This window comes from Crinia signifera, chromosome 11 (assembly GCF_055691185.1).
Source record: "Crinia signifera chromosome 11, ASM5569118v1, whole genome shotgun sequence".
Taxonomy (NCBI): domain Eukaryota; kingdom Metazoa; phylum Chordata; class Amphibia; order Anura; family Myobatrachidae; genus Crinia; species Crinia signifera.
This window is the reverse complement of record NC_139227.1, coordinates 121,529,436-121,546,796: the sequence shown is the minus strand read 5'-3', so window position 1 is coordinate 121,546,796 and position 17,361 is coordinate 121,529,436. Positions and strand designations below refer to the sequence as shown.

Below are 17,361 nucleotides of genomic sequence, written 5' to 3'. Positions count from 1 at the left end.
GCCTGGCGAAGAGATAAACTGGAGATAAAGTGGAAGGAGATAACGCACCAGCCAATCAGCTGTGTTTGAAATATGACAGTTGGGAGTTGATTGGCTGCTGCGTTATCTCCTTCCACTTTATCTCCAGTTTATCTCTTCGCCAGGCTTAATACATCTGCCCCATTGATCCGTGGCGGGAGGCGTGGTGTGGTCGCTAATACCAGATTAGTGATAGAGTTACACACAGGGGCTACATGTACAGTGCCACCAATGTTCCACAGGATGAGTAAACAGTGGGATTATTATCTGTGTAGAGATTCATATGGAGCAATATGTAATCACGGATTGTATTAATAACACCTGTCCCTACGCCACAATCACAGCTCAGTGGCACCAGGGGTGGGGGGGAGGTACTTATTACTGGGCCCTGGGCTGCTGGAGAGGCCCAGATCTGCTGCCCCCACTCATAGCCATATTTCTTATTATTGCCCCCTTTTTAGGCCACACCCCCATCCAACCCCCCAGTTTATTACCAAGACCCCATGTTGATGCCCCTGACAGTAGGATGGAATTAGTGACAGTTATCGTGTACTTACACCTCATCGTCATATTCCTTCGGTGGCGATACGGCTATGACCAGATCTATCCAGTCCTGGGAAAAGACACAGAAGGATTAATATTCTATATACATAGGTAGCAGTAGACAAAAAATACACTTAAGGGTAAATTTAGTAAAGTGTGAGCTATTATAAGTGAGAGATGTTGCCCATAGCAACCAATTACATTCTACTTAAAATGTATCTAGAACCTTTTAGAGGATTATAGGTTGATCGGTTGCTATGGGCAACAACTCTAACTTTAGTAAATTAACTCCTTCGTATCCAACAAGTAACAGCCTCTATGTTTAGTTATGGGTGGATAAGAAAGCCGTCTCAGTGGGGACAGGACATACCCCTCCTGAATTCCAGGCTTTCGACAGAGTCGCCTGTGCTTCAGTTAACGTCACATCAGTTAGAATCTTCCCATTCACAGCCAGAATCTCGTCCCCTCTGACAATCCCACCTGAAAGAGAAAACCGACATCTCCAGAAATCCTGACCCTGATCTGATGACTGGACAGCGGTGGAATCACTGTGTAACATCAGACTTTAATACAGCCATCACAGTCAGTAACGCCGTACAATCAGGGAGAACATCAATGTTATGAGGGTCAGGTGAAAGATATTGCACTGGGTTACAGCAGGAGAGAGCAGTAGTATATGTGCCTGGGTTACAGCGGGAGAGAGCAGTAGTATATGTACCTGGGTTACAGCGGGAGAGAGCAGTAGTATATGTGCCTGGGTTACAGCGGGAGAGAGCAGTAGTATATGTGCCTGGGTTACACGGGAGAGAACAGTAGTATATGTGCCTGGGTTACAGCGGGAGAGAGCGGTAGTACATGTGCCTGGGTTACAGCGGGAGAGAGCAGTAGTATATGTGCCTGGGTTACACCGGGAGAGAGCAGTAGTATATGTGCCTGGGTTACAGCGGGAGAGAGCAGTAGTATATGTGCCTGGGTTACAGCGGGAGAGAGCAGTAGTATATGTGCCTGGGTTACACCAGGAGAGAGCAGTAGTATATGTGCCTGGGTTACACAGGAGAGAGCAGTAGTATATGTGCCTGGGTTACAGATGTGCCTGGGTTACAGCAGGAGAGAGCAGTAGTATATGTGCCTGGGTTACAGCGGGAGAGAGCAGTAGTATATGTGCCTGGGTTACACTGGGAGAGAGGTAGTATATGTACCTGGGTTACAGCAGGAGAGAGCAGTAGTATATGTGCCTGGGTTACACAGGATAGAGCAGTAGTATATGTGCCTGGGTTACAGCAGGAGAGAGCAGTAGTATATGTGCCTGGGTTACACCAGGAGAGAGCAGTAGTGTATGTGCCTGGGTTACAGCAGGAGAGAGCAGTAGTACATGTGCCTGGGTTACAGAAGGAGAGAGCAGTAGTATATGTGCCTGGGTTACAGCAGGAGAGAGCAGTAGTATATGTGCCTGGGTTACAGCGGGAGAGAGCAGTAGTATATGTACCTGGGTTACAGCGGGAGAGAGCAGTAGTATATGTGCCTGGGTTACAGCGGGAGAGAGCAGTAGTATATGTGCCTGGGTTACACGGGAGAGAACAGTAGTATATGTGCCTGGGTTACAGCGGGAGAGAGCGGTAGTACATGTGCCTGGGTTACAGCGGGAGAGAGCAGTAGTATATGTGCCTGGGTTACACCGGGAGAGAGCAGTAGTATATGTGCCTGGGTTACAGCGGGAGAAAGCAGTAGTATATGTGCCTGGGTTACAGCGGGAGAGAGCAGTAGTATATGTGCCTGGGTTACACCAGGAGAGAGCAGTAGTATATGTGCCTGGGTTACACAGGAGAGAGCAGTAGTATATGTGCCTGGGTTACAGCGGGAGAGAGCAGTAGTATATGTGCCTGGGTTACACAGGAGAGAGCAGTAGTATATGTGCCTGGGTTACAGCAGGAGAGAGCAGTAGTATATGTGCCTGGGTTACAGCGGGAGAGAGCAGTAGTATATGTGCCTGGGTTACACCGGTAGAGAGGTAGTATATGTACCTGGGTTACAGCTGGAGAGAGCAGTAGTATATGTGCCTGGGTTACAGCAGGAGAGAGCAGTAGTATATGTGCCTGGGTTACAGCAGGAGAGAGCAGTAGTATATGTGCCTGGGTTACACCAGGAGAGAGCAGTAGTATATGTGCCTGGGTTACACAGGAGAGAGCAGTAGTATATGTGCCTGGGTTACAGCGGGAGACAGCAGTAGTATATGTGCCTGGGTTACACCGGGAGAGAGGTAGTATATGTGCCTGGGTTACACAGGAGAGAGCAGTAGTATATGTGCCTGGGTTACAGCAGGAGAGAGCAGTAGTATATGTGCCTGGGTTACAGCGGGAGAGAGCAGTAGTATATGTGCCTGGGTTACACCGGGAGAGAGGTAGTATATGTACCTGGGTTACAGCAGGAGAGAGCAGTAGTATATGTGCCTGGGTTACACAGGATAGAGCAGTAGTATATGTGCCTGGGTTACAGCAGGAGAGAGCAGTAGTATATGTGCCTGGGTTACACCAGGAGAGAGCAGTAGTGTATGTGCCTGGGTTACAGCAGGAGAGAGCAGTAGTACATGTGCCTGGGTTACAGCAGGAGAGAGCAGTAGTATATGTGCCTGGGTTACAGCAGGAGAGAGCAGTAGTATATGTGCCTGGGTTACACCAGGAGAGAGCAGTAGTATATGTGCCTGGGTTACACAGGAGAGAGCAGTAGTATATGTGCCTGGGTTACAGCGGGAGAGAGCAGTAGTAATGTGCCTGGGTTACAGCGGGAGAGAGCAGTAGTAATGTGCCTGGGTTACAGCGGGAGAGAGCAGTAGTATATGTGCCTGGGTTACACAGGAGAGAGCAGTAGTATATGTGCCTGGGTTACAGCAGGAGAGAGCAGTAGTATATGTGCCTGGGTTACAGCGGGAGAGAGCAGTAGTATATGTGCCTGGGTTACACCGGGAGAGAGGTAGTATATGTACCTGGGTTACAGCAGGAGAGAGCAGTAGTATATGTGCCTGGGTTACAGCGGGAGAGAGCAGTAGTATATGTGCCTGGGTTACAGCAGGAGAGAGCAGTAGTATATGTGCCTGGGTTACAGCAGGAGAGAGCAGTAGTATATGTGCCTGGGTTACACAGGAGAGAGCAGTAGTATATGTGCCTGGGTTACACAGGAGAGAGCAGTAGTATTTGTGCCTGGGTTACAGCGGGAGAGAGCAGTAGTATATGTGCCTGGGTTACACAGAAGAGAGCAGTAGTATATGTGCCTGGGTTACAGCAGGATAGAGCAGTAGTATATGTGCCTGGGTTACAACGGGAGAGAGCAGTAGTATATGTGCCTGGGTTACACCGGGAGAGAGGTAGTATATGTACCTGGGTTACAGCAGGAGAGAGCAGTAGTATATGTGCCTGGGTTACAGCAGGAGAGAGCAGTAGTATATGTACCTGGGTTACAGCGGGAGAGAGCAGTAGTATATGTGCCTGGGTTACACCAGGAGAGAGCAGTAGTATATGTACCTGGGTTACACCAGGAGAGAGCAGTAGTATATGTGCCTGGGTTACAGCAGGAGAGCGCAGTAGTATATGTGCCTGGGTTACACTGGGAGAGAGCAGTAGTATATGTGCCTGGGTTACAGCAGGAGAGCGCAGTAGTATATGTGCCTGGGTTACAGCAGGAGAGCGCAGTAGTATATGTGCCTGGGTTATAACATTTACTGTATTTCATCCAAAGAGCAGTTGAAAAAACAGCTAATTGAATATATAAATGATATAACAGATGGAGATCGTCCTATGAATTATGCCTCTATAAATGATGTAACATACCATGATTGTCAGCGGCTCCCCCATCGTATATTGCAGAGACCACGATTTTCCCAATGGGGGATTCGATGCCCCCTTCTACTACAAGATCCAGAGGTCCTTCCTGTGACCAATAACGAGCACAGGACATTACTATACTGTTCATAATCAGACAATCACATGAGCGTTTCACACGCGTTTAACCGTTGGAGCGCGAGGACGCAGCGATTATAGCACAGAATCGTGTCCGACAACCATAGTTCCACATGTACAGGAGAATTACCTGTGACAGAGGGCAGTATTCAATATAAAATATTGCCGTGTGCAGCGAATCCTGTTTAGGACGCGAGAAAAGCACAAACTCGCCATAAAACACGGCGAATTGTTCTCATTGAATACTGCCCAGAGACTGCACTTAAATTTACTCCATCTGTAGACCTGTCCGTGCATATTACCTGCGACCGCTTACCTTTTTAATTCTTAGTTGTCGGACATCCTTCCCCACGATCTGCTGAGGTGAAAACTATAGAACAGAAACAATGCAAGTTACACCAAGTACAGCTACGGAACCAAAATTGTACCCTTTATAGGGGCTGAAAACAAACCAACTTCCCACAAAAGTGTTCAGAACCCTCTGGGGCAGTGGGCACTTTGTGAGAATCTTAGCTCTGTGCTCCTTTGCACAGGCAGCTTCCAATGTGCAGCTCAGCAGTGAGGTTGCTAATGTGCTCAACCATTACTGGATGTCAGAACTCATCTGTTATAAACTTATTTTGCAGAGAATTGTAGAACAAAATAAATGAAACAGGGTAATGCTGACATAAGTGGAGCTGCACTATGTGCTAAATTGCTGCCATAAATCAGGCTGTACAATGCAGGAGGAATTGCAATATTTCTGTATTTGAACATTTATTTATTTCCCACTTACCATCGTGTAGGGATCAAAGTTGTCCACATATTTCTGGAAACCCTCAATGAGAAAGAAACACAAAATTACCAGGGGAACACTTAATTCAATAACCATACAACGAGAGAGAGAGAGAGAGAGAGAGAGAGAGAGAGAGAGAAAGACTCTTCCTAACAGCCAGAAACCCATACATGTGACGATTATACAGTATTTACTATACTGAAAATCATACTTGTAACATAACAATCCACTCAGGGATATAACGTCAGAATGAGAAACATTATTGAGTTTATAGTAAGGATATTACAAGTCATCTCTGATTTGTGTCCTGCTCCCCCTACTAAAGTCACAACATAACTGAAATAATCTTCCTGCTCGTTACGCCAAATCTAACTGTCTGACATCAAAGCTGATCCCAAACCTTTACTTAGAACGTGACAGCCAGATACATTCATTCACTTTCTGCAAGTTTAAAGACAGTTCGCTATCATTGTGAAGGTTTCACAGTAATTATCTGAAATGAAATGACAATGTATTTTTGGCAGCTGTATAGCTAGTGTGAGGATTTACAGAATATTAATTCTCACAAAATTTTCTGCATGTAAAAATACAGTATACTCATAAACTGACTAAAATCAATGAAATGTAAAAGTATCTTAGGACAATCAATAATAGTTGTATTTGTGCACATGAAAAAGAAGTGTGGGCATTAATTCAACTCTGCAATAGCCTGCAAGTGTGCATGTGGCACTGCCATAACTAGAAGTTTCATCAACTTTATTAATAACTATCGAGGAAGAGCAGAGTTCAGTCATGTGACCATCAGACAAGCAGCGCAGGTCCGAGGTGAAAGTTACTTGTCTCTTGTTAGATCTGAAGGAGGAATTGTACACCACCATCCGCTTCAGCATCTCCGGTGGCTGCAGAACAAAATACCAGGTGATATTTAGCAGTCTGACACCAACACTGTCATCATGAAATTCATACATTACATATGTACAACATATTACAGAGAACTCAATATAAATCTAGATTATATTGAAGGAGCAATAAATATTGGCTCATATGCACCTTCCATACTGGACAGGTGCAGGGCTGAAGCATTATATAGTGGCTTATATGTCCCTTCCATGGGGGACAGGTGCAGGGCGATGGAGCATTATATAGTGACTTATGTGTCGCTTCCATAGAGGACAGGTGTAGGGTGATGGAGCATTATATAGTACTGTATACACCGCTTCCATACGGGACAGGTGCAGGGTGATGGAGCATTATATAGTGGCTTATACACCACTTCCGTAGAGGGACAGGTGCAGGGTGATGGAGCATTATATGGTGGCTTATACACCGCTTCCATAGAGGGACAGGGCGATGGGGCATTATATAGTGGCTTATACACTGCTTACATAGAGGACAGGTGCAGGGCGATGGGGCATTATATAGTGGCTTATACACCACTTCCGTAGCGGGACAGGTGCAGGGTGATGGAGCATTATATAGTGGCTTATACACCGCTTCCATAGGGGACAGGTGTAGGGCGATGGAGCATTATATAGTGCTGTATACACCGCTTCCATACGGGACAGGTGCAGGGCGATGGAGCATTATATAGTGGCTTATAGACTGCTTCCATAGAGGGACAGGTGCAGGGTGATGGAGCATTATATAGTGGCTTATACACCGCTTCCATAGGGGACAGGTGTAGGGCGATGGAGCATTATATAGTGCTGTATACACTGCTTCCATACGGGACAGGTGCAGGGCGATGGAGCATTATATAGTGGCTTATAGACTGCTTCCATAGAGGGACAGGTGCAGGGTGATGGAGCATTATATAGTGGCTTATACACCGCTTCCATACGGGACAGGTGCAGGGTGATGGAGCATTATATAGTGCTGTATACACCGCTTCCATACGGGACAGGTGCAGGGTGATGGAGCATTATATAGTGGCTTATAGACTGCTTCCATAGAGGGACAGGTGTAGGGTGAAGGAGCATTATATGGCTTATACACCGCTTCCATACAGGACAGGTTCACGGCAATGTTGCATTATATACTGGCGTATACATCGCTTCTATATGGGACAGATGCAGGGTGATGGAGCATTATTTAGTGGCTTATACAGCGCTTCCACAGGGGACATGTTCACGGCGATGTTGTATTATATAGTGGCTTATACAGCACTTCCATAGGGGACAGGTGCAGGGTGATGAAGCATTATATAGTGGCTCATATAAAGTTTCTATAGGGAACCGGAGCAGGGCAATGGAGCATATTAAATATTGGCTCATATAAAGCTTTCACAGGGAACTGGAGCAGGGTGATAGAGAACAAGAACATCAGAGACGCCGGTGACCGTCCCACATTAAACAAAAGCTGACCGACCAGCCCCCATGGATCCTTACTGCTAAGTAGTTATCCTGTGTTCTTGTTAGACCACATAGTGCCGCGCACATCTCCCACACAGCGATATAATAACCAGCACCACTGGCTCTGGCACTCGTATCAATCTTACCAGAGGATCCGGTTTCACTGCTGGTCTCAGGATGAAGTTGGAGTCCAGGGGCAGCATGACGGGCTTAGAAGGGATTGGCACAGCCGGGCGGCGTTGGGTGGGTGGACTCGGTGCAAACTGCTACAGTTTATACAGCAGTGTTGGCAAATGGAAAATTATGTGAGACACCATAGAATGCGGGCAGAGAGCGGCATGCGGCTGCAAACCAAACAATGGTAATGGGCGACATGCGGGTATATCACTGGGCACAGAGCGGCACACCAATGGTAACGAGCGACATGCGGGTATATTACTGGGCACAGAATGGCATGCAGATGCACACCACACAATGGTAACGAGCTTCCTGTGGGTATATTACTGGGCAGAGGAAGCAGCTACACACCACACACAAAGTGGCGTGCAGTATTATACTACACAATGGTAATGGGCCACATCATGTGGGCATATGACTGGACACAGAGTGGCGTGCAGTAGATTATTGCAATGCACTCAGCAAGTGTATGTACAGGGCAGCCTGTAATAGCTGCAGATGTGTCCACATACATCTACCCCTCTGCGCTGCAAGTCGCGATACACATAACATGTGAGCCTCATGTGACTTGGCAGCGGTGAGCATTTTGTCATGTGCAACTTTTGCCATTAAAATGCATCTTATTCACAAAGTGATGCAAACAGGATGCACAAACTGACTCTGCTCATTTAAATGATATACAACATGCCTATATTCCATGAGACCACACCTGTATCTGCATTACGGAATGCTACATTACCGTGTTTTCCAGTAACACAGAATATAGGCATGCTGCATAGTGTTTCTATTCACATTTTAATGGTTAAGCCACACAAAACACGTTAAGTGCTACTAAGAGCTATTTAACGCGGAGTGAAGCCTAGATGCACAGTATGTGGTCACATCTGTTCTTAGGGGTCGTGTTCATCGCCACGTAAGTAAAGACTTACTCAGTGCTACAATGGCCGTGGAGAGATCGGGTGCCGCTGCTGACATTAGTGACCCTCCCTCACAACGCCAGTAATCCACCTGTGTTCTTAACGACCACTCCCAGAAAACCCAAGGGGTGCCGCCCACAAATCCCTGTCTGTTAATCATCTTGCAAACAGCCAACGATGATCGCTGGGTTTGTTCACAGGGGTACCACATGCTTGCACACAGCGTACTGTGCGCATGCACGATCAATCGCTAATCAATCGTTGTAGCTGGAATCGGCCCCTTATACAGGTCAGTCATACAGGATTTTTACTAACTAAGCGTGAGAAGAATACATGATCTCTGCACTGCAGGACGGCATCTGTGTATATAATGTGTCATCTAAACCACATGTTTAATACTTTGAAATGACATTGCTTTAAAAAAAAAAAAGGGAAAAATAAAACTACCACTTATAAACAGATAGAGACCCAGTTTAGAACTTGTGGTCATGGTTGTATAAATAAGATGCGGTTACTGCTGGAAATACATGCACAAGTCTGCCCAAAGCTCGATCTCTCTTGCGGACAGCAGAATACTGGGCACCGGGTTTAGACTATTGTGATCAATGTGGGGAAAAAGCGAACTGTAGGTGTCAGTGCGCAGAAGAGTTGTATTCCTGCGCATAAGGCATCAGAACCACTAAACACACTCACACTGCAAATCACCGCACCCCAGAAGACCAAGTCTGGGCGACCTCACATACCAGCGGGTTGCTGGACGTAGATGAGATCTTACTGAGATTTGACGTGTTCCGGACAACCTGTGGAAAATGGCATTTATACATTTACAAGTGAACGGAAAGAGTCAGATTCAGAGGTGGACGCATTGCTGATGTAAGACGCAGTGGTCCGATTACTGCGCTTGTGTCTAAGTCGCATTGCGATTGGGTCAGGACTGTCCAGGGACTCTTTTACGAAAGTTAGCTGGGTGCATGGAGCAGTGTGGGAGAGCCAGATGCAGGTGACCGCTCTTTAAAGGGATAATATAGCTCGTTCCCAGTAATTATATCTCCTGGGAATCAGACATGATGCAATAAGTACGTTGGGGACTTCAGCACTTAGCGGATGAATCTCTGCCATAAATCATCCAGGAAAATTTACATAGAATAGACGCGGTTCTGGAACAATGTTCCCATCTTAGTTAAATGGCTGCACCTGTTCCTACAGCTATGGCAGTAACTAACGTGTGCACAGATTTTATTAATACAGGTTGAGTATCTCTCATCCAAATATCCGTTATCCAAATTATTCCGAAAACCATACATTCCAGGAAGTGAATTTTTTTAATTTTTTGCTAAAAACTTACTGGGGACATTTGTAACTGCACTACTGGGGACCAGGTATATAACTGGCACTACTGGGGACCAGATATGTAACTGGCACTACTAGGGACCAGATATGTTACTGGCGCTACTGGGGACCAGATATGTAACTGGCGCTACTGGGGACCAGATATGTAACTGGCACTACTGGGGACCAGATATGTTACTGGCACTACTGGGGACCAGATATGTAACTGGCACTACTGGGGACCAGATATGTAACTGGCACTACTGGGGACCAGATATGCAACTGGCAGTACTGGGGACCAGATATGTAACTGGCACTACTGGGGACCAGATATGTAACTGGCACTACTGGGGACCAGATATGTAACTGGCACTACTGGGGACCAGATATGTAACTGGCACTACTGGGGACAAGATATGTTACTGGCACTACTGGGGACCAGATATGTAACTGGCACTACTGGGGACCAGATATGTAACTGGCACTACTGGGGACCAGATATGTAACTGGCACTACTGGGGACCAGATATGTAACTGGCGCTACTGGGGACCAGATATGTAACTGGCGCTACTGGGGACCAGATATGTAACTGGCGCTACTGGGGACCAGATATGTTACTGGCACTACAGGGGACCAGATATGTAACTGGTACTACTGGGGACCAGATATGTAACTGGCGCTACTGGGGACCAGATATGTAACTGGCACTACTGGGGACCCGATATGTAACTGGCACTACTGGGGACCAGATATGTAACTGGCACTACTGGGGACATGCTATGTAACTGGCACTACTGGGGACCAGATATGTAACTGGCACTATATATGTGCAAGAAAGTGATTGCTTGGCATTCAAATTCAGTGCCTGAGATAGTACACAAATTTTGTTTCATGTTTTGAAACCTTGTTTTTTGAACAAATAAAATATATTTGTGTGTATTTCATGTGTTTGTACAACATAAATGCAAGATACTTTAAAATACATAATTGAAATATAAAAATATTCCGAAATACGGAATAATCCCTTATTCAAAATTCTCCTGGTCCCGAGCATTTTGGATAAGGGATACTCAACCTGTAGTCTCAATTGCAGTGTCTGTCCCTGTGGTGAAATCTAGAGGGTGAGGCAGAAAACTCATCCTATGAGATAAAACACATGGAAAATGCTATTTAAAATGTTAGTACATAATGTTAAGGTGCAAGGAATAGTTTTTTTTCTATTGGTTGGTCACTGTCGGTGATATCACTGCAACTTCCTGATGAAGCTCACTTTCATCTGTCTGGCTACGTTAACAAGCAAAATTTTTGTTACTGGGTCGGAAAACATTCCCCATCGGCTTTATAAGAGGCCTCTACACAGCCAATGGGGCTGACAGCAGGTTTCTACAAACGTCCGCCAAGAACCATTGATGACCAAAAAGTGACCATATAATATTGCAATATATTACATGCCCTTTTAGATTTGAATAGCGTTTACCATGCATTTTTTTTAACTTTTAAATCTGGAAGGGTTTTTTTTACCTCACCCTGTTCAAAAGATAAGTAGCAGCCCATCAGCTCCTAACTGTCATGTTACAGGCTGTATTTAAATGGGAGAAATGACAGTTATGAGCTGGTTGGTGCTTCATCTCAGTACAATTTATCTATCTCAGAGGCTTAGTAAATAGGTTCCTTTGTCTGGCACTTGGGAGAATAGTTTTACGCTCGTTGCCCTGGGATAATCTCTTCTGCCTATACCCTGTGTCACTTATTCATTCATATCTCCCGAATATACAGCTCGACTATCCTCAGAATTCCACCTTTTATCACCAGATGTTCTAGATTTTATTCTACATTCCAGATATAGAGAGCTCACCTTTGGGCTTGGTGGGTAGGCTGGTTCTGGATTGGAAGACCTCATGGCCGACCTTCCTCTGTAGCTCTTTAACTCATCAGAGAAAGGAAGTGGGGGCCGAGGGGACCCTGCAGAATGCTGCGGTGCAGGGGGTGGAGTTGGGAGTGGAGGAGAAGGTAAGTGCATCCAGGTTGGTTGTAAGGGAGAAGTCCTTGTTGGAGCTGGTGGAGCGCTTCTTCTCATCAACGTGATGTTGGGGGAAGGAGCCTTTTGGGCACTGCTGGATGCCGATAACATCCGCGGTGAGGGAGGAGGGGGTGCCATCCTTTTAACAGTGCGACCTGAGTCTTCTAAATGAATGTCATCCAAATCTGTGGTGTGAAGCTGGAGGCCACCAACAAACCTCCGCACAGGAGCAGCGGTGGCAGCGGGCACAGCCGGTGGAGGAGAAGCGGCGACAGGTTGGCGCCCTCCTGCTCCCTACTCAAAACAAGAGAATGAGTTAACAAGCATCAGCGGGAATACAATGCGCTCAATATCCCACAAATACAGAAAATCTACAATCAGCGGTGGCCGCTGTCCTGTGGGTCGGAACAGTATTCAGTGTGGGAACGTACCAGTGATGTCATCAGATCCAAGCATCTCAAAAGTCTACTTTCTAATAAATATTGGTTCAGTAATATTGGTGGAAGCACTATGTGGGTGTGTAAACTTCTGCCATAGGATTGTATAAGATCAGAAGTTTGCCATGGGGAGGACTATGTCACTGGCGCGTTTCGCTGATAATACTAAGAGAAGAGTTCGGTTTGTCAAGCGGTATAAAAGGTGGAGACGGCGCATTTCCAGACTGTGCTTGGTCATGGAGAGGTTCGCTGATACATTTTCACGCTTCATAATGACTTCAGTGTTGCCCCAACTCAGAGATAGCGCACATTGGCTCTTGTACTATACTTGGAACGCAATCATTTTGCATTGTCATATAGTTCTTAATATGAGTCATTTAATAAATGGGAATGTAACAAAAGTTCCATGATAAAATTTCCTCCATTCTCAGGATGCATTGGTGACATAAGCTAGGCACAGTGGCCCTTATTCTGGTTGATTTGTTAGCTTAAACATTCACACATTACCTTACGTGTTTACACGGACCTCGGCCTGTCCGCTCGGACATCCAGCTGGCGGCCGAGCGAACAATTGCAAGTATGAGAGTTGGCACATGTCGACTTGTTGTAATTGTGTGTACCATTGTCCCAACATGACAGGCACACTTGTGTGTTAAGGTTGCAGATTTTGAAATGGCACATAACAGCAGTGAAGAATGCTGGTGCAATTGTTGGTAAAAACAATAAAATATATAAGAGATATGAATGCAGAGAAGTGTAAATGGTTAAACTGGAAATGTGAGCTTCCTGTGTGGCTGCCATGTAGTTAGTTAATTGATTAATGAAACTTGTATGCTGCATGAGTGTGCATTGGGTGCAGGTGCATGTAGTTTATCAATTGTGCGTGTTGATCGCCCGTGTGAATGCGGGGCCGAGAAGCGGCAGGCCTGGAGACTTACTTAAGGAGCGAGCTATTTTGAGCGAAGCCACCACCCAGCACATGTAGCCACCACTCCAGTCTACGCCCTGGTTACCACCCAGTTTTGTGACCGCACCCATCAATACGCCCACATTACACCTACTCTGCACAATTCATTCGCTAGCCCATTTCCACGGCAGGCCAAACCTGCACATGCGCCTTGCGAGTGGTACGCATGCGCAGTGAGCTAAGAAACGCTATGTGAAGGAATACGTGCCCAAGCGAGTTAACCAGAATAAGGGCCAGTATGTAAAGGTTTCTTAAACGTTTTAATCTTTTGCGCACAAACAAACATAGCCTGTATGTAGCGCCTCACCGATGTGGTAAACTGCGCCTTGTTGATTCGGTAGGTCAGTTTTGCAGTCACAAATCTGATGTCATGTTGGAAACTAACCATTATTAATGGGTTAAGGCTTTGGCAGCCAAGTACCTGGTTTGTGCTGAGAAAGCGATGCACAGTAATAGGACAATACATCTGCTGTAAACCCAGAACGGAGACACCACTATGCAGCCTATTAATTCCCCAGGATCTAGTGATATCACTGAGCATTAGTCCCTTACTGTGTCTAATGCATTCGTTCGGATAACAGATGACATCAATACTGGTCCCACACGTTCTAAAAATTCTAAAGACAAGGAAATAAAAACTGTACAAAATAAAAAACCTCCAAACTGCAAAATGTTGCGAATCCACAAAGAAACGTACTAAACAATTAGTTTTATTCATCTTAGATGATATATTTTGATTCTGTGTGATAACCCCTCCTGTAAGGAGAATATTTACTCCCTGGAAATGGAATTCTGTACATATAGGTAGATGCACATATAGGTAGATGTACATATAGGTAGATTGCACAATGAAACATGGAATCAGGGGTGGTTACCTCGTGGCCGTCGTTTTCCGAGATCTGCTCCAGTCGGGTCTGGCAGAGCCTCTCCACCCAGTGCTGAACTTTCTCGGACTCCTCCAGATCTTCTCGCTCCGTCTCAGAGACCTTGTTCACATGACCACAATTGACAGGTGCATCATAACAATCAATGCATACAATGCTACGGTGATCTGGGCTACACTTTACAGTCATGTTCCATGTCCAGAGGAGACCGGACAGAACATCTGGAGAAGTGGCGCATTATCCCTAATAAATACTGGGCAAGCCCTAGATACAGATACAGGCAGGGCCAGAAACTCAATGAAGCGTAGGGTAGAGGTAAGCCAACTACAGGTCCAAGGCTGATGGTGAAGTTCCAGCACATAGTAGGGCAGCACATACTAATACTCTATATACAAATCACTAAGTTCCTGCCATACGGAAAGGAGTTGACTTCTTCATTTGTAGACGTCTTCCCAAGGATGAAGGCGTACAAATAGTATAGTAATGATTAATTTGGGGTTTCTTTCTGTATATGTCATATAACATTACATGGTCCAGGCCTGTGGTTTTTATTATACTCCGACATATATACTCAAGTGCTGTGAGTACTTATATAGCCTTGTTCTCTGGTTACAAATACCAACATATAAGCAATCAATCCCATCCACCATGGTTGGAATTGATGGTGGAAAATGAACCCCATCCATGACAAATAGGAGACTTGAGATTCAACCCCAGAGGACTCTCCCATTACTGCCACCCAGTGGTGGAGGACTCTGCCTATCCGTAGTGCTCTGCTCAGGCCCTACTGACAGCATGGAGTGCATGGTAGGACCCACATAGTCTAGGAGTGGTGGTTTACCAGATTTGTTATTTGCAGTACAGCTGCAGAATGATAAACACCCATCTCCCTAGCATGAGCACTGGGTGTCTGGGGCAAATGTCTAGAGGCTACGTCACACTACAGACCAGAATCCGAATTACCTCCTGGACCAGACGGTTGATCTTCAGCTGTTTCTCCTTCTCGAACATCTCTTCTTTCTCCTTGGCCAACTTCAGCTCGAACTCCACTTCCTTCTTATTCTTCTTCTGCTCAAACAGCCGCTCGGCCTTCGATTTCTTCCGGTCTTTCCCCTTCTAAGAGGTTATTTCACAATATGACACCCCCCCCCCAGAAGGATGAGCAGCACACAGAGACCATAGCCGGCCAGCGGTATCGTTATTCCCGAGTAGAGATACTACACAATCCATATCAAATTAACCGTTCCATCATCACACAGCTATGAGTAGTCTGTGCAGTAGGTGGAAGACCAAAGAGTATCATGCACTGCAAAACACACTGCAAACCCCTCAAAAATATACTGTATAGGAGAGTAGAAACATGACTCAGTAGGTAAGAGAACGGACTGTGGAAAAAATCTTCATGTGCAGTGTGAGAACTCCGCCAGCTGTCAATGGAACCCCCCTAGATAACTTTACCATGCAACAGAAGAACATGCTCTGCCTACATTAAGTTGTCCCCATGTGTAGTTGTGTACAGTTTAAGGATAGAGCACACGTATAAATATAAACACACATGGTACACAGCACCCGTCATACCTTTCTAAGGGTGGGGAACTTCCCTTCATACCGGTAGAACCAGCCAAATGCTACACGTGTCATAACGAGACAGAGGGATAATATTAAGTTATACATTGCCCTCAACGTTTATTTATCAACCAAATTACCAAGAACATGTGACGTCTACAACATTGACGGACTGTTTCACACAAAAATATGCAAGAGCCATTTTTTTTTATTTGCCAAGGAGCAGAGGATTATGGGAGATCTTCGGGTCTTAGAGTTCTGCACGGTTCAATGACCTGAGGTCCCGTAAGCAGGAAAGTCCCATAAGATCCATCACACGGTTTCCCTTAACAACAATTTATTCTTTTCATTTGATTGCAATTTTATTTTATTAAGACTCCTGATTTAATACATTGGTTTATTGTAAATGCGTTACGGTGATGGTGACTGTAACGTGCTGTTGTGTGGTATTTGTGTGCATCCTGATCCCCTTAATGTGCCACACTGAGTTATATGTTGGAAGTTTATAGTTTATAGATAACAATCACAGGTTTCTATAGATACATGCCCCAAGTACCCGTTGTCCAAGGTGAACGTTTTATGGGCACAAAATCCTTTTTGGCGCTGTGTAAATAGACATTGTGTGAAACTCCAGGGTCGCCTGCAGAGAAACATTTGGGGGCTCATTTAACAACGAGTGATAAAACATTGTGAGTAATAAAAACTTCTTGCGTATGATAAATGGTGCTTCAAGCCAATCAGCTCCTATCGGTCAGATGTTTGAAAAATGACAGTGGGTAGCGGATTGGCCAGAGCAACATTTTTCTTTTATCATTTGTTAATATATGGCCCCTTGGTATCATCACCCGTAGTTTTACCAACAGTGTGAGAGACAAGTTCACAACACTTGGCGGAGTACATTAACGGTGTGTGTGTGGTTGTCTTTTTGGTTGCACTAAAGCTGGCCATACACTAGAGCGATATTGTGTAAGGATGCATGAGTTTGACGGGTCATGCGACCGGTTGTGTGCACATGGTGTGGTATATCAGTTAGATGCGCGCTCCCGTGCGTCAATCCTTGTGCTGCGTGTATGATGTGTCGTGATTTGGTGCAGATCGTGAGTTGTTTTTTGCCATGTGGTCATTTGACGGCTTGTAGGACCGGCCTCATTTGATTGGCAGTTTCCCTGACACTCCTACCCGGCCGTGGGATGATCGATCGTGTGGGGCAGCTGGATTGCATGATGGATCGCTGGCACATCGCGTGTCAAAAATGCCCCAAATTGTGAGTCCAGGGTTGCTGCTGGGGAGTTGAGAGGGGGGGGGGGGGGGGGTAGTAGAGACAGGTGACAGGAGGGGGGTAGTAGAGACATGTGACAGGGGGGTAGTGGAGACATGTGACAGGAGGGGGTAGTAGAGACATGTGACAGGGGGGGGTAGTAGAGAC

The 17,361-nt window shown here is 45.8% G+C and overlaps 1 protein-coding gene across 1 annotated transcript in view; it reads right to left on the bottom strand.

Annotated features, from left to right (window-relative positions):
* Window positions 1-571: 571 nt before the first annotated feature.
* The window catches only part of USH1C (USH1 protein network component harmonin), a 159,558-nt gene continuing 142,768 nt past the window's right edge, over window positions 572-17,361 (bottom strand). The window contains 12 exon segments of the mRNA XM_083164596.1: window positions 572-631; window positions 932-1,041; window positions 4,383-4,482; window positions 4,828-4,881; window positions 5,287-5,328; window positions 6,123-6,185; window positions 7,784-7,903; window positions 9,475-9,531; window positions 11,917-12,375; window positions 14,361-14,471; window positions 15,333-15,485; window positions 15,948-15,997. Coding sequence (XP_083020722.1) covers window positions 572-631; window positions 932-1,041; window positions 4,383-4,482; window positions 4,828-4,881; window positions 5,287-5,328; window positions 6,123-6,185; window positions 7,784-7,903; window positions 9,475-9,531; window positions 11,917-12,375; window positions 14,361-14,471; window positions 15,333-15,485; window positions 15,948-15,997 — 1,379 coding nt within the window.